Source organism: Tyto alba, unplaced genomic scaffold (genome assembly GCF_018691265.1).
Source record: "Tyto alba isolate M040663 unplaced genomic scaffold, T.alba_DEE_v4.0 Super-Scaffold_1, whole genome shotgun sequence".
In the NCBI taxonomy this organism is placed as follows: domain Eukaryota; kingdom Metazoa; phylum Chordata; class Aves; order Strigiformes; family Tytonidae; genus Tyto; species Tyto alba.
This window is the reverse complement of record NW_024881261.1, coordinates 38,936,678-38,959,551: the sequence shown is the minus strand read 5'-3', so window position 1 is coordinate 38,959,551 and position 22,874 is coordinate 38,936,678. Positions and strand designations below refer to the sequence as shown.

Below are 22,874 nucleotides of genomic sequence, written 5' to 3'. Positions count from 1 at the left end.
CCGAGATTGCTCTGGCCTTTGCAGGGCCAGCAGAGAAATCTGTCAGGCACCATAGGTTTTCAAAGCCAGGCAAAGGAAAAAAGAGAAGTACGAATAAGGAAAAAGAGAAGTGAGAATAAAGAGGTGAGTGAGAAAAATCAAGGACCCCTGTCTCTAAACTCAGTTTAGAGATCTGGGTGCTGGTGCTCAGAGGACAGAGCAAATGTTTGTACCCACTCTAAAAAGGAGAGTGAAGGAAGCCGCTGTGTGATTGTACATTTTTCATTATTACCCTTTCCCTAATGATTATGGGGATTTGCTATGTGTGGGCTTGCTGTGTGGGGATGCCACCCCAATGGCTGGCCCGGTTGCACAGGGAGCTCTCAGAACTGGCAGTTACAGACCGGAGGGTGTGTAGGCAAGTAAGAGCCTGATGGTGACCATCAGTGGTTGTGTCACTGAGGCACGATAACTGAAAAAAACAACGTGGAAATCCCAGATCTGGGTGGTTTAAAGTGAGCTCTGAAACAATGTGAGAAGCGGGTAGGTGGATGGGGGGCAGCACATGTGCCCGTCAGTGGGAATTGTGTGGAGCGCTGAAGGCGGCTGTTAAATTGTCCTTAGAGTAGGAGATGTGAAGATAGCAGCTTGTTAAAATCTCTCTTTTCACCCTTGTTCTGCTATCTGCTGGTGACCTACAGAAGGCTGCAAAGATGTTTGAGTGCTTAAGCTGAAGTTTAATGTATCTCTTGCCTCCGTGATCAGAAGACACCGATTACTATGATATTCTTTTTCTCTTCTGCCTCCCCTCTTTATTCTAAAATGAGAGCAGTGTTTTGTTTTCCTGACTTCTGGATGGTGCTTTAAGGATGCAAAGCCCCATGTAGGTGCAAAGCTTGTTCCTGGCTTAGGCTAGTTTCTCCTATTGTGAAATCTTGGCAAACTGGTTTTGAACTTACAGTTTCTGGCTGGCTGTAGCAGTCCCCAACAGCAGTGGGTGTTGCCAATGCTGGAAGTTTCTGTGGCTGATTTGTCACTTCTGGAGCTTTTGTTTATCTTCAATAGCTTTCTAAAAGTTGGGGATGATCCCATGTGCTTGAATTAAAGAGCAAGGAGAGGAAAAAATAATGCTACCAGCCCGTATCTCTGGTGCTTCCAACATGCTCTGCTTTGCTTCTTTTGTAGTTTATTTCTGATTTGATGTCTCATGAGTGAGGCTTTAGGGCTGCAGATCCAGACCTGACTTATACATAAGGATTCAGAATTATTTGTGAAAAGCCATGGGTGAAAGGTGAGGTAGATAAGCTGGAACTGCTCGTTGGGGCAGGTCAGTATCAGAGCTGGTATCTTTGCAGGCTGATGCCAAAGGTATTACGTATGTTAAATCGTGGAATATTTAATTTTCAAAGGTACCGATCTTGATGCATTTGGTATTTGATGAGCAGAATTTGTTAGACTCCCGGTGACTGATGAACGCTCCGTTAGCTGGGGTGGCAGCCTCCCCTGTGACTTTGCCTGTGTATGACCAAAAGCTGCTGAGGCTGGATATGCCTGTTTTAGTTGTTTCTCCACTGATTTCCCCCCATGGGCTTTCTCCTCAGAGCTGTGTTTGGGCTGCTTGTTCTCTGTAGGATCTACTCCTCACTGCTTGCAGGTGATGAGTGAACTTGCGGAGTAATGTTGTGGCAGCTATGGACTGGGGGAGCATTGGAAGTGCAGGTGCTTCACCGATCACGGAGGAAAACGTCATCCAAACAAAGCTGGAGAAGCATAGGAGAAACTGAGAAGAAGCAGCTGAGAAGTCTCCATCGCCTGAAAAACTAAAGCAAGGCACTGAAGCTGAAGCCTTCATCTGCAGGTTCCCCGATGCTGGGAAAGCACATAGAGCAGAAGGTCTAGCAGTGGAGGACTTTGAGCGCAGGGAGGATCACTCCTCTGGCTGGCATAGCCCTGGCACGCGGGAGAGCTTGGCTTCCATGGCACACAAATTCGAGCTCGGCCACCCTTCCTGCTTCCTCCACCCCTTGCTCCTGCTTTGCCAGCTGTACGACGCAGAGCGCACAGGAGCTGCGGAGGGAAAGGCATCGCTGATACCACCGCAGCCCGTCTTTGGGCTCCTCCTCCTGAGGGTGTGATGTTAATTTGGGCGACGCTTTTCCAGCTCGATGTCAGCAAGGTAAGGGAATTCGTGCAAGGATTTAAGAGACGTAGTTGTGCAAAAGCAGGGACTGTGACCTCCCTGTTGATATCTTTCACGTGGGAGAGCGCTGCAAGGGACACCCCTCTCCTTCCATGACACTTGCTCATAGGCTGCAGTACTTCTGGAGTTAATACCTTCGTAGGATCAAGAAGGATGTGACCTGTTTTAATTTCCACCTCCACCACCTTGCAGGTGGGCAGGGGGCTGCAAGGGACACTTTGGTGGTGGTGAGCTTGCTACACGAGGCATGTCGGGGTAGGTATTGAGGAAGCCAGCGGTCATGCCTGGCTTGCAAGCGTTCACGTGAGTCTCAGCACTTTGGGGTAATTTCTTGGGTTATGCTGTGATAGGAATTTTCATTAAGAAGGTGCTGCAGTGGATTTTGAACTGGGAAGATGGCTGTAGCAAATGCTCACCAGGCCTGTTTGGTCGAGTTATATATAGATTTTGCTCTCTGTGGGTCCTGTTAGTGTAACAGGTTGCACAATGGGCTCTTGAGAGCTTTTTGTCTAGAGATTTATTGCTTCTTTGAGATCAGGGTGTCAGGGCAATATAGATTTTCCAAGGGAGTGCTGAATAATCCCTGTTCTGGGTGCACAAGAGCAGATACTTGGGGCATAACTTTGTTCTGTCCCTCCCAGTAAGGAGAGGAACAGAAGTCTCCGATCCTGTAAGAGAGAGAATACCCGCAAATAAAAATATTCCCTGTAATGCTTTGGCATATGCAATAGGGCCTGAAAGTTGCCAAATCACTCTGTAAGCCGTTTCTTACAAAGTGGGGACGCTGCTCAAGTGCCCTTTTTTTCTCTTCTGGAGAGATTTTTGACCCCCTGCCTGCTTTGTTGTGGTGCTGCTTCTTTCCCCAGCTGTGGCAGGCTGAAGCTCTTACAGCTTGTTAAATAGCCCGAGAAGTTCTTTAATGAAAATTAATTGAGTGTCACTAATTTGCATGTCTCGGGGTAAGCAACTAGATTTTTTTCTTTCTTGCTTAATTCCTGAATCTGTTTCATCAATTACGTCCTTGAAAAGCACACACAAATTAAAACTTGAGGCAATTGCCATATACGTTTCATTATTAGAAGTTAATGTTATAGAAATTCATACAATTTTCTGCATTGTGCTTGGGAAAATAGGGGAGAAAAAAACCTTGATTTTTTTTTTTTTTTTTTTTTTAATATACAAAATGTTTATTCTTTGCTCAAATTCTCAGGCAGGTTATGAGCAGTCAATTTAATTCCTAGAAGGGAGATAGCTTGGATGAAGTAAGAAATGAATAATGATGCAACAAATGGAGATAACGTTGACTCCTTTTTCTGTCTCACTGATAGATATCTAGGGGAAACATGGAGGTGTTACACCCTCTCAGTGCTATTTTTTCTGTTACGTAGTAACACAAGCTTTCTGTCTTTCCACCGACCTTTCTACTGTTCATTTTTAATGAGAAATAATTGTTTTTCCTTCAAAAAATGTCCTCACTGGAACTAGTTGTGTATGAAGCCAGAGTGTTTTATAGTGGTCTATGGTTACAGAAGCCCCTCTTTCTGCGTTTTCTTTTACATAGACCCCCTCTGGCTGCACCTCTTCCCTCAGTAAATGTATTTCCCCGCTTGCTTTGGTCTGTCGGGTATGTTTTCAACCCTTTTTCTTTACTGAAGATACACAAAGGAAAGGTAACATGGTAAGGGTGCAAAGACATGAATTTAAAATTCATCCTGCAGAAGAAGAGTATGAAATGTTTTTATCCAGCTAAAAAAACACAACAAACCACAAACTAAAAATAATACTTATAGAAATCAAGATGCATAATTAACTCATCAGAGATAATAACAGGCTCTTCTATGCTCCCACAGAGCAGAGCCACAAATACAATGACAACTATGATTAATCTGTAACCACCTGTATTTTCCCCAAGATTTTACATACATTTCCTGCCAGGTCAACATTGATTCGATCAGTTCTGAAGCTCTCACATTAACAAATTTACTCAAATCTGTGTGCAAATAAAAGATGAGATGCTGACTCAGGGTGCTCCGGTTTCAGCACAGCAGAAAGTCACTTCTCAGCAGCAGCTAAACAGACCAAGCAGTCTCGGATAATGCTTGGACGCCACCACGCTTGTGGGAAAGCTGAGCAGCTCGTGCCTTTTTGCTGTGCACCCACAGATTTTCAGTCATTTAATGTGTTCCTCTCCCGATGCCCTGCAGGGACGAGGTGTAGCCTGTGTCCTAGCTAGGCAACGATTGTGGGAGGGTTTCTTGTACCATGCTGTGCTTTTCCAATGGATATTGAGTTCAGGTTCGTTTGCCTGTTCTTGCAACCATGCTATATTGGTTTTTATGGCAGAACTTAATCTGCAGCTGGATAATTGAAAAAACAATCTAAGGAAAGGCACGAAATGAGAGATGCTAACGAGTGACCCTGGTATTATTTAGGCGAGTTAATCCCAAATGTAATACCATGGGTTTAACTGGAATGACAGTGGGGATTAGTTCAGTTGATAGCCGATTGCGCTGTAATAGCTGCCTGGCTTCAGGAGGTGGTTGAACAGGTGCTGCTTGACTCCTTCCAGCCCCATTCCTTCCCCTCTATGTTGTCCCTGCTCCTTCTTCCCCGTGCTGGGCCCTGTTCCTCGTCCAGCAAGACCTCATTTGAGGAACCCCATTTATTCCACTGTCTTTCCTTTCATCTCTCCCTCGGGCTTTCCCATTTTCTGTTTTTAAGGGTCTTTCTCCCACTTGGGGAGCTTTGCAAAATCCCACCACCTTTTTCCTTTTCCATCAAGGGGCTTCATTCAGGGCACCAGCATTTTAAACTCTGCCAGAACGAAAGGTAGGGATGAAACAGGAGTATTTGTACGGTGAAGGACATGCGTGGCTGCTGGTGATCGTGTGATGAACAGGTACCAGGAGGTGCTCAGAGCAGGCTCTGCGTGCTGGACCCAGAGAGAGCACTTGCTCTCCTGGGGATGATTAGAAGTGCGTTACCTCCTCCCAGAGGAGAGGCAGCACTGTTTGCATAGCTGTCCTCGTACGGATGGATGGGTAGGGATCAGAAGAAAGTGGTCAGAGGACAGGTGCCATGCTGGGTTGATGTGCAGAATTACAGATCCGCGGGGAACACGTCTTCCTTTATCGCTGGCTCATGGGCCATCCCAAGGATGTAGTGTGGTTTCCTTCCCCTAGGATGTTGCCTGTCCTCCAGTTCAGCAACATTCTGGGATTTGAGCTTTTCCAACAGTGGAAAATTGAGGATTTTGGATAAGGTGCAGTTCCCCTCACTGGCTGAGCTTTATGGACCGGTAGACTCCTGTGTTTCTTTCTAACTTTCTTGGCATTTTGGCCAAGCGGGCAGGAGCCAGCCTCCAGAGCTGCTTGGTTTTAGGCATCATTATTATTGTAATTATTATCCCCCAGGGATGATTTTTCAACTTGTCTCACGTGCGGCGGGGATCCTGTTCCTCCTCTCCCTGTCCGTGTCCGCGTCTGGGAGCAGGACCCACCCTTACCCGGGTGATGGCCGTTACCCCCGACCCGCGCACAGCGGGGCCAAACGCCCCCATCTCAGCAGCGAACCGGGGCTTCTGCCCACCCAGCCGAGCCCAAAGCTTGCCAGGCAGACCCCAGGGAGCTGATTTTTTTTTTTTTTTTAAATTATGATTATTATTTTTAAGGGCGTTACCGCGAAGCCTGGGCGCCGGGAGGCTGCGCCGCTGGGTGTCAGCCCCTCAGGCGCGAGCGGCGACTCGCCCTCTGAGGGGGCCGGGCCCCGCGCCGCCATCACGCCGCTCCCGCCCGCGGGCTGCCGGCCTCCCGCCGGGGCGGAGGAGGAGCAGGAGGAGGAGGAGGAAGAGGAGGAGGAGGAGGAGGAGGAGGAGGCGGCGTGGGCGGGCGCAGGGCGAGAGGGGCCGGCCCAGGGACGCGCTACGTGTCGCGGGAGCCCTTATAGCCCCGGCGCGGCCCCGCCGCCCGCCGCCCGTCACCATGTCGAGCCGGCAGCAGACGGTAGGGCCGCGCCGCGGGGGTGGGCTGGGGCTGGGGCTGGGGGGGGGGGGGGTGGGGGGGTGGCAAACCCCGAGGAAACCCTCTCCCTAAATCCCTGCCATCGCCGCTTTCCCCACGGGCGAGGGGGACGACCGGGGCTCCCTTGGCCCACGGGATGGAGCCCCGCGGGTCGTGTCGTGTCGTGTCGTGTCATGTCGGGTGGTGGGCGCTTTCTGCTCAACACCAGGACCAAGACCCCGAGCTTTCCTCCTGGGGTGCACCCGTTGCCTCGCAGAAGGATGTGAAAAACCAGCGTGTCACGGTGCTGAGGAGGAACGCTCTGGCCACGTAGTCGGTCCCCACGCCCGGGCGAGGCGGGTGCCCTTGCACGCAACAGGGCGAGGAGCCTGGCTGCCCCGCCGGTTCGTCCCGCATCCCGCCGGTGGCTTTCGGCAAATCCGGCGTGTGCCCCGCACTCCTGTGCCAAAAGCTGCCGACTTCGCCGCCCGCCACGCCGGTCCTCGCCGAGAGCAGCTGCTCCGGCTCCAAGGCGAGGCGAAAGGTTTAGTCGGCGGGAAGGCTGCGCCACGGCTGCGCTCACGGCTTGGCCCTTTTCCCCTGTCCCGCTCCCGTCCCAGGGGAGAAGCCGGTGGGACAGCCGCCACCACCACCGATCGGCTCTCAGCATTGCTGCGGAGCCAGTTTTTTTTAAAAAACAGAACACACAGCAGAGAAAAAAAAAAAAAAACCAAAACAACAGTAATAGCCAGAGCATAATTCAGTTAGAAATTAAAATTGCAAATCGCAGTCGCAGCCAGAAATCTTTTCCTGCTTGCTAGCTGCCCTCCCTTACTTCTTGGATTTGAGATGTGAGGTCTGGGTCCCTCTGGCAGCACATACGTGTTCCAGGGTTCAAATCAGAAGCAAAAGAAATCTTGATGTAGGTCTTTCCAGCTACTTTTGCTTGTTGACTTTTTTTTTTTTAACCATCGTAAATTTTTCAGATGTATTTAATGCATTTAGAACACACTGATAATCTGTCTGGGTAGGAATGCAACAAAAACCACACGTAACAAAGCACGCCTGTGCAGCAGGGTGTTCTTGGAAAAGCAAAAACCTGTGGTTTAGGGATTATTTCAGGGAGGGGAGGTACAAGACGTGAGCTGTGTATGGGAGTTTTGTTTATTGCTGTGACAGGAGAGAGGTATTACTGAACTTCCAGAATAATCCCTCTCCTTCGCCTCCACCCTGGGCTGGAAAATTGACCTTTATAAGCAAGATTGTGGCTGACCTTTGTACTGTGACTGTCAAAACAGATGCTATCTGGTTGACAGTTGTAGGCGTATTTTCATGTATTTATCTGCCAGGTGTGTGATAGAATGAGAAAAGTCATGATTTTGCTAATTACAAGAGATTTTGGTAATTCTGATGAAACAGCAACGATGTCCTGATAGTGATCCTCCCGGTTGGTCGCCAGGGAGATGTGGTGCACAGAGTGTAAATGAAGTTCTTGCTCCTAACGTGGGCTCGGCAGCTCCTCGGTTTCAACCATCGCAAGTTGATACCAGAGGTGTGGGATAAGGCATTTAGCTTTTGCACGGGTCCCTTGGCCTTGATCAGCACAATTATTTGCATGCGGACACGGACGATCGCTGTTCCGTCTCGGTGCAGTTCAGGAAGATTGAGGCATCGGCAGTGCATCAGAGGCTTTGCCTAACGAAGGAGCAGGCAACAGCACAAAGTGCTTCTGCAACCAGCAGCCTAAAGCCTGTTGTAGTGGAACAGCCAAGACGGTTCCGCTAGAAAAAGAAGATGGGATGCACAGAATAATTTGCCCTACTGAGATCCTTATTAGTATGGCAGCTCGCCCTTCTGTTGCCCCTTGTTTAATCTCTGGTTTTCATTCTCCCAGTAACACGAATCCTTGTTACTCATAAAAATCCTTATTACTAATAAAATCTCAGGTTTTACCACTTCTTCACAGTGTGGGTGACGTGTTAATCTTTCTCCCACAGACAAGGTTTTGTGAGGCTGGATGTTTCCAGTGTTATTCACTGTCCAAGAATATGTCAAAAATGGGTTTCACAGGTGACGTTGCTGAGCTGTCAGCTTTTGGAAGGAGCAGTAGTGCTTCCTGTTGCGAGACGGACTGGCTGCGTTCTTTGACTGGGCTCTTTATTTTGGAAATTGAATAATTATAAGATTTGGATTTAAAACCTAAATTCAGCTTGAATGCTCTCTGGAGTTTGAGGCTAATTTGGGGATGTTTTAATTGCACACCCATTTATTAATAGACGCTTATGGTAAGGTGCAAAGAAGAAAACTTGGAATTTTTACTTCTGCACATGTTGTCCTTAAAAATGAACAAGGCACCTTAATTCTGAAGACCCGAGACTTGGTGTGCAGGAATCTGTCTTTGGCTGGTTAGTATGGAAGTGCTTTCTTTGTTTCTGCTCATGACTTTGTAAGAGGCATGAGGTGCTCTACGTGCCGGGCAGTGTCCTGTTCACAGATCTCATTGACAGAAAGCATTTATTTCTGACCCACTTCAGGACTGGCTTTTGGGGAAGCAGAACGATCTTCAATGACACTTTAAAGACTTAATGTTCCTTACACAGGCCTCCTGTGTGCCCCAGTGGCGAAATGCTGCTCTCAGGAGTAAGTACACCATAAAGTAATTGCAGTGAGAAGCACGGAGCTGTGGGACTGCCCTTGTTCATTGTGTGGGCTCTTGCACAGCGCGGCATTCAGGGCCGAGAGGTTCTTTTAGCCCTGTCGAAATAAGCAGCTTGTTCTCCCTACACCTGCGGCGTCGCTGGTATTTCCGCAGATCGTTACCTCTCCCCGCCAAGCAGCGTTTTCATAGCGAGCAGGAGGATACAGATGGTGCAGTGTGCTCCAGGGAAGCAGCCTGCCACGGAGCCCGAGCCCCCAGGCACAGCCCTGCCCTGGCTGGGGTGACTGGCTGCGTGGCTTGCACGTCCCCGTGGATGCGTGGAAAGTGCAGCATATCTCAGGAGATGGAGGGGTTCAGAGCCGGCTGCCCCAGCCTTGCTCCTGGCAGCGGGTGGGTGTCCTCCTCGCTGGCTGCTTTCAGTGAGCTTCTCTTTGGATGTCCTTACAGGTGCTTAGGGGAGAATGAAAGCCCAGTACTGAAACTGCCTTTTTCAGGGTACGTGTTACAGCTTTGTCCTCTGTCTGGGCTTGTAGCAGCATCTTCAGAAAGCTGGATGGCGCGGCATGTGGCACCCCTTGCTTTCACCGGGATGCTGTTTCCATAGCCCAGTGGATCACAAAGCTGTAACTTCTGATCGTTCAGTATTGCTTGTGCACAGTTGCAAATTATGTGGTCTTATTTAACGATAAATTAGCATGTAAAAAGAATTCAGATTTTTTTTTTTTTTAATTGTTTAAAGATAAGGAAAAAACCCGCAAGGTCAGATGACAACCCTGAGGAAATATGAAGAGGCTTAGTTTCTTTGCCTAAAAACTATTCTCACGTTGGAAAAACGACAGCCACACACAGGGCAGAGTTCAGATGAACTGAGCGGTGTCACGGTCTGTGCAGTAACGTATGTACAGCTTCATCAGTTTAATTACAAAGCAATGTAAAATACAGAATTTATTGAAAAAACCCAAACCATGCGCTCATGTCCTTGCGCACTTATTCTTTACTATTGCCTTGAACATAAAGGCTAAAGCATCTTTCAGGATGTTTATGTTCAAAGCAGTTCTGGTTCGCTTATCGCAGCGACGCTTGCACAGGCGACAGTGGAGCAGGCAGCAGAACCCTGATTTCAGGGAACTAGCGTGGCTTGGTCTGGGTTGAATTACTCAAGACACTGTTTCTGATGTTTTATCCAGCAATTCAAAAGTCTTGGGTTTGTAGCCGTGATTTATTTTGTGAAACACAGTGCCTAACTCATAGCACTGTGACAGTAAGAGGGAATTGTTTTCTAGTTGTTTAGCACGTATTTCTTGTTTTATTTTCTGTCACTTTTTTTGCTTGATACCACTTTTCTTCAAAGATCATGGGAAGATCAGCGGTTTAACTATCTCAATATGCTGTTATTTTGACTTCTGTTGTTTCCTATAACTCTCTCCCCTTTTCTCCCTCCTTCTTTTGAAGTCCTTTGCTATTAAAAAGTTGCTCTTCCAGTCTGTTGCCCCCACCTTGCTGTTTCATTCCCTTGCGCTGGTTTGCAGGGCTGCCAATGTGCCAGCCCTGTGCTTATTAACCATATTCTGCTCCATAAGAGCAGGGATGTTCAATTTGGGGAATTTCAGGGAAAAAAAAAGCCAGAAAAAGTTGCAGGCTCTTTCTTTCCATGGTTCAGGGAGGCCAAGCCCTCCAGGGGATGGGGAACAAAACAGCTTGGTGCGGTCCAGCCCCAGAAGCTTCAGGACTGGGGACATTTGTGGACCTTCCCCAAGTGCAAGCAGGCTTGTCTGGTGTCCCCTGGTAGTGCCATGGCAGCAGGAGCAGCAGGGTATGTTTTCCAGGAGGCTGTGTGGAAAAGTAGAAGGGTTTTTCTGCTGGGGATGGGTGGTTCCTGCCTGAACATCCCTTCCCTCCAAAGGGAGAGGGAGGTAGGTCAGGTCTGATCCTAGCGGGTGTGCTTGGAAGTTAATCTTTTGCTTTCCCAACAGGACTAGCAGCTCTTCAGGATACCTCTTCATCTTCCAGGGGGCCTGGTTTGAAGGTGCACAGCTGAGCACCGCTGCTGCTGCTGGTGGTCAGCATGGCGGGTGCCATCTGGGGTGGTGGCTGGGGCACAGAACCCGACTGTAATTTCTCCAGCTCTGAGTCGAAACGCCTTGAGTCAGCATGTTGTTTCCTGTCCAGCTGCTGGACTCCTGGATAAAAACAGACTCCAGGCTCATCTAGCTTTCAGATTGCCCTGATTAAGTCATGGCCAGTTACAAATCCATGCCAAAACCCATAACTCAGGCATAGGTTTCCATCCATGCTCTCCTTGGGCAGCCCCTGCAAGTGGTTTTAGGCAAGACAGCAAATGATTTTGAAGACCCCATGCTACCCAGACATGTGCAATGCAGCTGCAGCTTAGATTTCGGCCACAGGGATTTTGTTTTTCTGGAGGGTTTTCAAGTACTGGCATACTTGCATTTTTTTCTTTTTTTTTTTTTTTTTTTTTTAACTGAGCTGATGTTGATCCTGGAGGGGTTTTTAAGTAGCCTTTAAAAATAAAAATACCTTGCCTATCTGAAACCAGGAGTTTTAGATAAACTTGCAGCTGTATGCACCCACAAAAGATAAGTGGAGTGCAGGGCCTGTGTTAATGCTCCTAATGATATGCCCTGCCTTGAACTTGTACTTTGGTCACTGTGCTCCTACCCTTTGGTATCTTAAAAGTCCATTAAGAGAAATGCTATGTAATTCAGGTTGCTGTTTATTAATTTACTATTATGAGCAGGGTGACTAATGATTATCTCTGACTTATCTCTGAATCAGAGCTGTAGGAATTAAGAAACATTTCCTTAATGGTCTCGCATCTTAAGTGAAAATTTACTTGAAGTGTATGATTAACAAAAGGAGGGATGTAAAAAAAGCCTGGTCTAGGCATTTAATGTGGATGTGTGTCACAAAATGGGATGCTGGGAAGTTGGGATTTTGCCTGTAGGGCTGGTAGCTCATTGCTAGAGCTGCCTCCCGTCGCTTGTTCGTTTACTTACACCTTGGCTTGGTTACAACTAGATGTGTCGAAAGTTTTATCTACTGAGCGGGTGCCAAAATGTATTGGTCTGTTTGGAGAGCAGAGCTTGAGAAAGGAGCCAGTTTGTATAATTTTCTTTTTTTTTTTTTTTTTCTTTTTTCTTTTTTTTTTTTTTTTTTTTTTAATGTGGCTTCTCTTTAGATGCAGCACTTTGGGGTTTGTTGAGATGAACTTCTTTGTGAGCATTTGGAAAACAACTATTTGTACCTACATTTCCAAGACTTTCTGACCTTGAGGTCTTTGCGGCCTCTCTGGCAGAACAAACTGCTTTCTTCGATATCAAATAATTTTTCAGCTTTCCATTGTGGTGCAAAAAAGTGTGTCAGGGCGGGAGGTCATTTTTCAGGTCTGTCCAGCCCTTCTGGTGGGAAGATCATTTGTTTACGTTGCCAGCAGGTATGGGCAGAGGGAAAAATCTCCTTTTAGAGGAGGTGATTGCTGCTGCAGTGGGCTGTTGCGTCCTTGCCTCTGCTAGGGACCCTGGGCATGATGCTGGACGAGTGACCTCAGCCATGGCTGCAGCAACTCATTGCATCATCCCCCGTCTTTGCAAAGTTGGCCTGAGATCATGGGGATGGATATGAGGAGTGTCGAGCTCTTGGAGGTGCAGCCTGCAGTCCAGGGGAGCTGCCCTTCAAACACGTCATTTCTGTAAGGCTTAAATATTGCGGGAGCTCAAGCCTTCATCTGCTGTTTGCCTTACTCCCTGCTACTCTACTGTGGCTGTAAAATTGGGGGTGATGCGACTCGTAGAGAGGTATCAGGAGTTTGCATGAACTTTTGAGGGACCAAGTAAAAATAATCCCCAAGGAAAACATGTAACTGTCCTTCACCCAGCGCTTGAGTAGCCTATAATGACTAAGATCTGTTCCTACACTTGGTTTAAGAAGGGGTTGAGGGAAGATACTGAACGGCCACTTCGTTCAAGAAGAGTATAACATTCTCGGTGCTGACTGATGCAAGGGTCTAGGTAACTTGTGTGCACTCACATAATTAAAAGCCCGTCTGGCAGCTTGTATGGGCCAGATGCACAGGTAGATGGGGGAGGAAACCTTCATCCTGGCATCTCCGAACTTGAGTCCTCAGTTTGGACTTGGCTGATGCAGCTTCTTGTGTAGGGTGGCGTGTTCAATGTATGGCTGTTAAAACAGCCCTGCCCTCGGCCAACAGAAATACTGAGGAGGTACTGAGCGAGGGGGAGGCCTGGCCCCATCTGTAGTTTCCAGCAGCAGCCAAGAGAGGGGTCCAGGGAAGAGTTTATGGTTGGGACACCATGGTGCATTGTCCCAGCTTCCACTGATTTATGACTTAAGATACCAGAGGCCATGCCTTTCTTCCTGATAGTCCTTGATGAACTTTCCTTCCATGAATTCATCGTAATGATTTTTTCCAGCCAAGTGAACTTTTGGCCTGCCCAGTGGAATTCCCCTGTTCAACTGTGTCCTGTGTGGTGGTTCTGGCTGTTTCCCCACAGTCCTTCCTGCTGCTGCTTTTGAACTTTACAAACCTTAAAAAAAAATGCTGAGGTGGAGGGACGATCTCCTGTCGCCTGCTGGTGACCATTGACCATTGCAAAGTCAAGCACATGGGGTTCAAGACGCCAGGTTCAAGACTGTACATTCATCCTGGACACCAAATGAGGCAGGGAGAGGCAGCATGTGGCCGTGATGCTGAGTGCCCACCAGCCTGGGCTTGTGTCCGGCTTTATTCTTTCAGCAGGCTGCCACAATGTCCTGTAGAGGACAAGTGACACGAGTCACAGTTCTTGTATGGAAATATATATATATATATTTTAAAACCTGATGAAGCTGCTTGAAATGCAGATACTCTGTAGCTCCCACTGCTTATGAAATCACTAGAGCTTCTCAAAAGGTACAGGATTTCCTTCCTGAGAGGGATATGATGGGCATGTTAAAACAGGTGTCTTGTCCCCATATAGTTTAGAGCTAAGATGGGCTCAGTTCAACCTGTGCTAGCTTGGAAGGTGGAAGGAGATTCTGCTTTCTTACTAAGCAGAAGATGAAGCTGATATCCCACCCGCATGCTCATAGCATGGTAGAATCATAGAACCATCGAATCATAGAATGGTTTGAGTTGGAAGGGACCTTAAACATCATCTAGTCTCATGTCCCCCTGCCCCGGGCAGGGCCCCCTTCCCCCAGCCCAGGGGGCTCCCAGCCCCGTCCAACCTGGCCTTGAACCCTTCCAGGGAGGGGGCAGCCACAGCTGCTCTGGGCACCCCGGGCCAGTATCTCACTGCCCTCACAGGGAAGAATTTCTTCTTTACATCTAATCTAAGTCTCCCCTCCTTCAGTCTAAACCCGTTACCCCTCATCCCATCCCCACCCCCTGACCCAGAGTCCCCCCCCCCCCTCTCCTGTCCCCCCTTTAAGCCCTGGGAGGCCTGCTCGAAGGGCTCCCCAGGAGCCTTCTCTTCTCCAGGCTGAACCCCCCCAACTCTCTCAGCCCGGCCCCCCAGGGGAGCTGCTCCAGCCCCCCCAGCATCTCCGTGGCCTCCTCTGGCCCCGCTCGAGCAGCTCCGTGTCCTTCTGCTGCTTGGGGGCCCCCGAGCTGGCCCCAGCACTGCAGGGGGGTCTCCCCAGAGCGGAGCAGAGGGGGAGAATCCCCTCCCTGGCCCTGCTGCCCCCCCTGCTCTGGCTGCAGCTCAGGATATGGTTGGCTTACTCTTTGTTGGGTTGCATCCCTCCTGACCTTGGAGGAGGTGATCCTTGAATATTAAGCAGCTTTCTTGGGCCCCTCTTGCCTCCAGGGCTTTATTTCACGGTGCTCTACCAAGCAGATCCCTAAAGAGGCCAAAGGCTGCTCTCCTGAAGGCCAGGGTAGCGAGCTTGCTGTGCACCCTCCTCGCTGCCCTAAGGGTCTTAACTCCAGCATTTCATGGTCACTGCAGCCAAGGCTGCCCTTGAGCTTCACACTCCTCACCAGCCCCTCTCTGTTGGTGAGAACAAGGTCCAGCACGACACCTCTCCTCATTGGCTCCTCTATCACTTGGAGAAGGAAGTTATCATCCACGCGTTCCAGGAACCTCCTGGACTGTTTGTGCCCTGCTGTGTTGATCCTCCAACAGATACCGGGATTGGTGAAATGCCTGCTGAGGACCAGGGCTTGTGAACGTGCGACTGCTCTTAACTGTGTATAGAGGGTCTCGTCTGCTTGGTCTTCCTGGTTGGATGGCCAGTAGCAGACCCCCTCTGTAACATCATCTGTCCCTGCCCTCCCTTTAATCCTGACCCAGAAGCTCTTGGTTGGCTCCTCACCCATCCTTGGGCAGAGCTCCAGGCACTCCAGCCGGTCACTGATGTACAGGGTGGACCCCCCTCCTTGTCTCCTCTGCCTGTCCTTCCTAAAGAGCCTGAACCCTTCCATTCCAACTCTCCAGGCACAGGATGTTAGATTTTGGCCTCCACGTTTTGATTTTCTAGGAGGTTAGACGTTAGGCAGACATGCTTGATTGTTTTTTATGGGTGTTCTATCCCAAAGCTTATCTGTACTGCAGTGAGAACATCGTTTCTGTTCCCTCCTTTTGCAAGATAACTGGGTTTTGCATTGCCGGTGGTCCTGCAGTCTTGGAATGATCCAGAGCAGCCTTGTAACAGACCCCAGTTGTCAAAGCAAAGCCGTTCTCTTTTTGCAGTGTCAAACCTATTGTTTGCAAAATGAGCATGAGCCGAACTGCTGAAACGGGTTCATTTTGGGGAGGTAATTTAGCAGAACTGCTCTGAATATAAAAAATAGGGCAACCATGGAAGGACTTCTTATTTAAATTGTTATTTTTGTCAGCGGCTGACAAGATGCTTTGTTTGTCAAATATTTGTTGCCCATCCAGCTGTCCCTTGTGACTTCTGGAATGAAGACGGGAAGATTGTTTTTATAACATCTGTCCTGGCCTTGCAAATTCATCCCAAAAATATAGGAGCACAAGATGACTCACTAGTTTTCCTGCATTGAGGAAATGAGAGTAGTGGCATCATCTAATTCAGAGATAAAGAAATTCCTGATCTGGGTGCCTTCAGACAGGCAGATTTTCATGCCCAACTTGCTGATCTGAAGTCACGGTCTAGAAATCAGCCTCCGATTTGCAAAGTGGCTGGAACATGAGCCTGGTTTTGTTGTTTGGTTTTTTGTTTGTTTGTTTGTTTTGTTTTGTTTTGTTTTGTTTTTTCCAGGGTTGCATAAAACTTGATTGTTGCAACCCAAAACATGCAAATTTATACCAAGAGAAAATATTTTAGTTGCAGTCAAAAATAAGGTATTGCTAAGAGCTCAAAAAGTCCCGCGGGCTAAGAAAAAGAAACAGTTTAGCTAACACCACCTTGAAAACCTTGTGTGTTAGCAAAGTTTGGCATCTCCAGCCGTCTGTCTCCAAGCTGAAAGACTGCTTGTTTCGGGTAACTGGGATGTCTCTGCTGGTCTCCTGAAGATCTTTGGTGTTATGTTGCTGGCAGGGGACAGGGGCCAAGGTAGTGATGCCAAAAGGAACAAGCGTCAAAGACGGAGGCTGCCAAGGAGCAAGTGAGGTCTGCTGTGGTTTATTCAGAGTGCTGAATGAAGAAAGGGAGCCCAGTTCAGTATCTGGCCTGGTGGGGGGGAATGCTGGCAACCCCAGCCCCGCAAACTCTGCAGGGTAATTGGTGACACATCAGTCAGCTAAGTCTGAAAAGAAAACAAAACATTATTTCTGCTCTCATACGGGTGGTGGGAGACCAGACAAGGTCCTGCGTGCAGGAGAGCGGAGGGATGACGGCATGGGAGGGAGGAAGGAGGATGGTATGGTAATGTGTCGGGCGATTGAGAAGTTCCACTTCCCCGTCTGGACCTGCGAGCCAGGCTCTGCACCGTGATGGTGGAATCCTGGGAGGTGAAAAGGGCAAAATTTCCAGGGTAACTCCATCTTGGTGGGTTTTTTCCCTGGGAAGGTATGGAGCTGATTTTGAAGCATTTACCGCCTTAGTCCGTTAAATGAATTAAACTCAAGTTTGGGGAAAGTCTGGATTTAGGGTCACAAGAGCTAAATCGGAGCTTCAGAGACTCCAAGGTTTCTCCATCACTCTTCAACATGATCGTAATCAAATCATTGTTTTCACAGGCAAAACCCCCTCTTTCCTCTCTTCCTCCATTTCTTTTGAGTATAATAGTTTTGCTTTTCTGCAGGAAATCACTCTTTTACAGAAGGTTTTTCCCCCTTGTTGGTGATGGACACTATCTTCTCCATGATGTCAGCTCGCCCATGTGCAAGAGCAGCCATGGGAATTATCCTGGTAGAAGAAAATAATTTTTTAAGGAAAAGTCCCATAAACTTAATTTTTATGCATCGAATTCAACTGATAAGGCATAAGGTATATGTGGTTGTTTGTTGTTTTTTTTTTTTTTTTTAGTAAGATGGCAGGATTTAGGAGGGGATTTTTAAACAATAAGTTAGATCAGTCTCCAGAGGCTTAAGCAAGTCTTTGACTTCAAACTTGAAAGCTTGCTTGATCAGCTTACCGTTTTAAAGTCTTTATTGTACCATGTGCAAATACAATCAGCTGAAAGCAGTCTGAAAGCCTCAATTTATTTTTTTTTTTTTTTTTTCCCTCCTGGAGAGATGTCCAGTCTGCAGTACCAAAATAGGGCGTGTATTAAATGCCTGACCGGAAAAAAAATGAATCATATTCCAAATGGCGTGAGATAGCCCTATAAATAAACATGCAGCTGGGGGAGCCCTGACCCTACCCTCACTGTTGGGTCGGGGTTTCCCCGGGGCTGTGAGTGCTGCCAGCCGTCAGTTTGATGCTAACTGTGTTCGTACAAGGCTGGCCCTTCTGCTGAGTGAGCCGGACATGTGACTAATGTGCCCTTAATGGCACAGCCCTACGAGAGCGTTTCTCCACTGGCCTCGTTGTTGGGCTGGTCTGTGCCGCGTTTTCGGGAGGGAGTCCCTCTCCGGAGCGGGATGTTGCTGCAGCCGGCCACGAGCTGTGGCTCTTGGACAGCTTCCAGGGCCCTGCCTGTGCCAGCTCCAGCAGGCAGAGATACTCCTGCAGCGGCAGGAGGGAATTGAGGACACGATAAGTACATTGGTTTAGAGCTTATCGGCCTTTGTGGTGACCAGCACCGCTTTCTGACGAGAAACCTTTCTTCCTGCAATACTTGAGAGCTCTGCCTTCTAAAAATGGCCGAGCAAGGGTCGGCCTGAGGACGTTGTATGTGCTTAGGGGATCTCTTGAACATTCTGCTCAGCTCCCATCTCTTCTGCTTTGTTTCCACCCCTGGGCTGTGACACGTGGCACTCTGTCGTGGTTTAGGCCCAGAGCGCAACTGAGCACCATGTAGCCGCTCCCTCCCTCCCTCCCTCCCCCTTCAGAGATGGAGGGGAGAACATGGAGCAGGAGGGGCTCCAAGAATCCATTCTAAGGACTGGGAGGAGTCACCCGTTATGGTTACAGGCAGAAGACAGACTCCTTGGGGGAAGAAAAAGAAAACACCACTGTAATTCAAACACTAACAAAGACAGCACTTAACAGACAGTGTGGGGACAGGTGACAAGTGCCAACCACATCCAAAAACAATTCTCCCCACCCCTCCCTTCTCCCCGGGCTCAGCTCTGCTCCCCATCTCTCCCCCTCCTCCCCCAGCAGCGCAGGGGCAGGGGATGGGGGTTACAGCCAGCTCGCCGCTCCCTCCCCCTCGGGATGGGGGGTGAACACCACACACCCCTCCCCGGCTCCACGGGGCTCCCCTCTGGCTGCAGGCAGTTCTCCGTGAACCTTCCCCGCAGCGAGTCCCCCCCACAGGACACGGCCGCTCCCGAGCTGCCCTGCTGTGGGTCCCCCCCCCACGTGTTCCAGCCCTCCCAGCGCCGAACCACAACCACAGGGACCACTTCTCCCCTCAGGGTCACAGCCTATTTTTGAGCTGGGGGAGCTTTTGAGAAGCTTCTCCCAGGGGCCACCGCTGTAGCCCCCTCCCCTGCTACCAAAAATCCCAACACTCAAACCCAGCACACACTCGCGCTCGGTTCTCGCCCTGGTCCCATTCATTATACAGCTGTGGAGGTGCTGGCTGAAGATACGGGTAGGTGAGGGCAGGAGGAGATGGTGCCTGTGTCCTAAGGACCAGAGTTTACACAAACTTGAATTTCTAGTGGAAGATAGCAAATCAACTGTGTAATTTATTGAGACAACCCTGATGTTGTTCGTCCTGTGCATTTCCTATTAACTGTGCAGTGGTTCTGCTCCCAACAAATGTCAGTGATGGTTGGAAGAGGTCTCCCAGGCATCATGCATTTAGCTATCAGGTGAGAGGAGAAGATGCTCCCTCAGAACACCTCTCCTGTGGGTAACCACACGCAACCTTTGGTTTATGTGGGCAAGCACAGCTGCTCTCTTTCAGGGCCAAATACTTAAAGAAGAGCTGAGTTTACTTTTTCAGACACCATGAATTGAGAAGTGGTAGCTCTCAGAGCAGAGAACACTGATGTTTCCTGATTTCCAGCAGGTCTGTGTCATGGTGGACTCTCTGGTCTCAGAGACCCCCTCTCTATATTCGCAAGAAGCACCAAGGAAAAGCCTCCTGCCTTTGCCTGCAACCTGCTTTCACAAAGCAGGGGAGCATCTTGTCCCACCAGAGCGGTGGCCAAAAAAACTTGTTTCTTTTGGAAGCTGGGTCAGGAGACACTTGGCAGGTAGCTCAGTCAAGCCTGATCTTGAAGACACCTGGGTTCTTGGTGTCTCCCAGTTTGTCAACCTCATGGAAAGGTTCAGGAGGAGGGAAGGCCAAAAGCAGAGTTAAGATTTGGCTTCTTGATCCGCTGGCAGCCCCGATACAAGGTTTGGAGCCAATGTCTTTATTTTTTTCTCATTTCCTGGATGAGGTAAGACAAGGTGAGCTGAGCACTGAGATCATGCAGACATGGCCAAGCAGCAGAGTTCCAAGGAAATGAGAGAGCGTGGCAGTGACCTTCTTAACCATCTGGCTGGCAGAGGCTGCATGGCTCTTCTTTGGAGACACTGCTGGGTCATTTATTGGCTTGCTTGGAGCGTTGGTTTGGGGCAGAATTAAGTAAGAAGTTCCTCTCCCAAACCTCGCTTCTTTGCTCTAGACTATTGCAAGAAATGCTTACGAGTGTCTCTAAATTGTCCCTGCTGTGGGGCCCAGCATTCAGGTGTGAGTGTGTCGTGATGATGATTGGATTATCTCTTAAATATATTTGGTTTACAATGATGAGGTTAAAACCGCGAGAATAAAATCAGTAGGACAGCCCAGCATCTGATTAAATCCTGTCCACTGCTTATCTCTCCCAATGGTCTTGCAGTACATGCTCTTTCTAGATGAAGTCTCTCCAGGGTTTGCTCTCGGGCCATTGGTGCTTATTTTGGGTCGGGCCTTTGCTCCATTTGATTGTGCTTCAGCTCTGGCTTCCCAAGCCATGTCCCAGCCGGTGGATGATTAAGTGGGAAGTCGGTGTGTCCTGCTGAACAGCCCGTTCCTGGCCAAGCAAGCTGCCAGCCCAGCCATCCGCCACGTGCTTGCATTTCCCTCTGTCTTTTTTTACTTTCAGTGTAACTGTTGACAAGAATTTGAGTCGGCATGTGGCAGGCAGTTGCTCAGGGTTAGGAAGAGTTTACCTGCAAGATTATTAACATTGCAGGAAAACCAGAAGGATTTGGTACTGTCTGGAGCTCCTGACGGGTAGGAGAGGTCTGACAGTGTTGCCGAATTGCAAAAATGCCCTCAGTGATGCTTTCCCAAGGTCCGGAAGATGCCAGTGTGCAAAATAAAAGCTGAGACACACGCACAGTGGAGATTTACAGCACAGCAACATGTACTTCTAACATAACAATCTCGTTACGTCAGCCATGTAGGAATGTGTTAGTTCCTGCATCTTGAGGCACGAGGCACAGACGTTATCATAGTTCATCTCCTGCAGGACAGATCCAGCAGATCAACATTTTGCAGAAGCAAGTGTGTGGCTGGAGTTCCTACTGATGCAGAGGGCGTGAAAGAGATTTGAAGCGTTCAGGTTCATTTCTCCATGCAGAGATAACAGTCTTGTCTGTTGTGGTTTACAAACAAATTGCAGAATACCTGCTTTATGTTTTTTTGGAGTGCTACGCTTGAGTGTGTGACCACCGGGCAGGCGTTACGCTGCAGCAGGGGAGGTTTTGCTGCAGGGCTGAGTGGTGGCAGGCTGTTGGAAAGGTGAGTCTGGGCACTCGTGCTTTGCCGAGGGTCCTTGGCCAGGTGACAAGTAATTTCAGAGCGGTGCCACAGCTCAACCAGAAGTAAACACAGCAGACACACCCCCGTGTGTCTTGGGAGAAGGGATTATTTTGTCAGCTGGATCTTCTGTGTGTGCTCATTTAGTCTCACTGCCGAAGCCTGAACCCCTGGGGATGGGTGAAAATTAAACCGTGGTAGTGCTGTCTCACCTTCGCAAGCTCAAAACGTTCAAAAAGACTTTTGACAGCCCCCTGCAAAAAAACCGAAACAGAACAAAACACAAACACTAAATCTTGAGCTACTTATCTTTTATTTTCTTGAGTCACCAGGATATGTTGGGCTCGCTCGTTTTTTTCAGGGTCGGGTCTCAAGAGATTTTTTTTGTTTGTTTTTGTTCTGCTGTGGTACCCAGGGTCTGTGTTTCAGACAGTTTCTTGTCTGTCCACCACACTCCAACCCCCAAGTAATTGATTCCACCCTTTGAAACGGTTGTGGAAGGGGAAAGCCATGTCAGGGACCTGCTCTGGTGGCTACAGCAATGCAAATAGGAAGGAAGAGTCTTGGAGCGAGAAGCAGTGCTGCTGGAGGTGGTCAAGACAACAGCCCTGAAAACCTTTTTAGGCCAGGACTTTTCATCAAGGTGGTGGCACGGAGTGGGAATCGGTCACCTTGGGCCAGCTCTGGAGCAACTCCTTCTCCCTCCCAGAGCTTCTCCCAGCGCAATCTCACAGTCGTGGTGCCAACGTTGAAGTTTGCTGAGACACCTTTGGAGGTTAGACTTATGACCATTAATATGGTTATTTTGGACACAGCTGTTCTCACCAGTCCCTTAAAATGTTCTGGAGTGGGGTAGCTGTTCAGTGTGCCCACAGGCGATTGCAGATAGCAAATTTGCAGACACAGGCTAATTTTGAAGCCTTTCACTAAAATTGAATTGAAAATGGGCATGAAATTCTGAGTGTAGTTATAAATTGCTGTGGTGGGAGATTGGTCTCTGCTGGGATGCTGGCCTCTGAAAGATAATAAAAACAGGTGAGGAGGGTATTTTTTCTCTTCTGTTACGGAATAATTCTCGGCCAGATTTCTGTGCAGGCAGAGACCTCCGTTGCATACAAAATACCAAGTGTCCAATGAATGCTTATGCCTCTCCTGAATCATGTTAAAGTGTTAATGGCCCAGCAAGCAGAGGGGAAAAAAAAAATCAGGCTATTTTGCTAATGAGTTTAAAAGTGACCTTTTACTTTATTGTTTCTCCCATTCCTCTTTTTTTGTGGTCAAAATTATTTTCTTGGACACATGAAGGATGATCACTTCCCTGCTGTGACTTCAAACACAGAAATATTTATATAGCGAGATGTAAATCATGCAAAGCCCAGAGCCACTCTTGTACTGAGGATACAAAATGGGTAAACCTAGAGTTGTGAAGAATCTGGCTGGAGCAAAAGTATTTATATCCTCTCTCCTTCTGGAGACTTTTCCTTCGGTTGCCTGAGTTGGAAACGTAATCCTCTCAATGAATAAGGTGTTGTAGATATTTTATGTGCGAGAAGTCTTTGTCGAAGTACCATTGCATGGCACAGACAGTCTGTTGAACCTGCGTCTCAGCGGAGGGGCTGGGGCCGCTCTGCCCGCAGCCGGTCAATGTTGGGAAGCACCAAAATTCAGGCCTCTGGCTCAGCATCGTGCTGGTCCCTTGTTTGCACTGGGAAGTGCATGCACACACATCAGGTGGTGTTTCTTCTGCCTCCCATCCCACCG

The 22,874-nt window shown here is 48.7% G+C and overlaps 1 protein-coding gene across 1 annotated transcript in view; it reads left to right on the top strand.

Moving 5' to 3' along the window:
* Positions 1-6,103: 6,103 nt before the first annotated feature.
* Positions 6,104-22,874, top strand: part of PAPSS2 (3'-phosphoadenosine 5'-phosphosulfate synthase 2) — a 31,344-nt gene continuing 14,573 nt past the window's right edge. Inside the window, exon 1 of the mRNA XM_042791626.1 lies at positions 6,104-6,180. Within this exon, the coding sequence (XP_042647560.1) occupies positions 6,160-6,180 (21 nt within the window). The 5' untranslated portion in view covers positions 6,104-6,159. The remainder of the gene's footprint in view (positions 6,181-22,874) is intronic.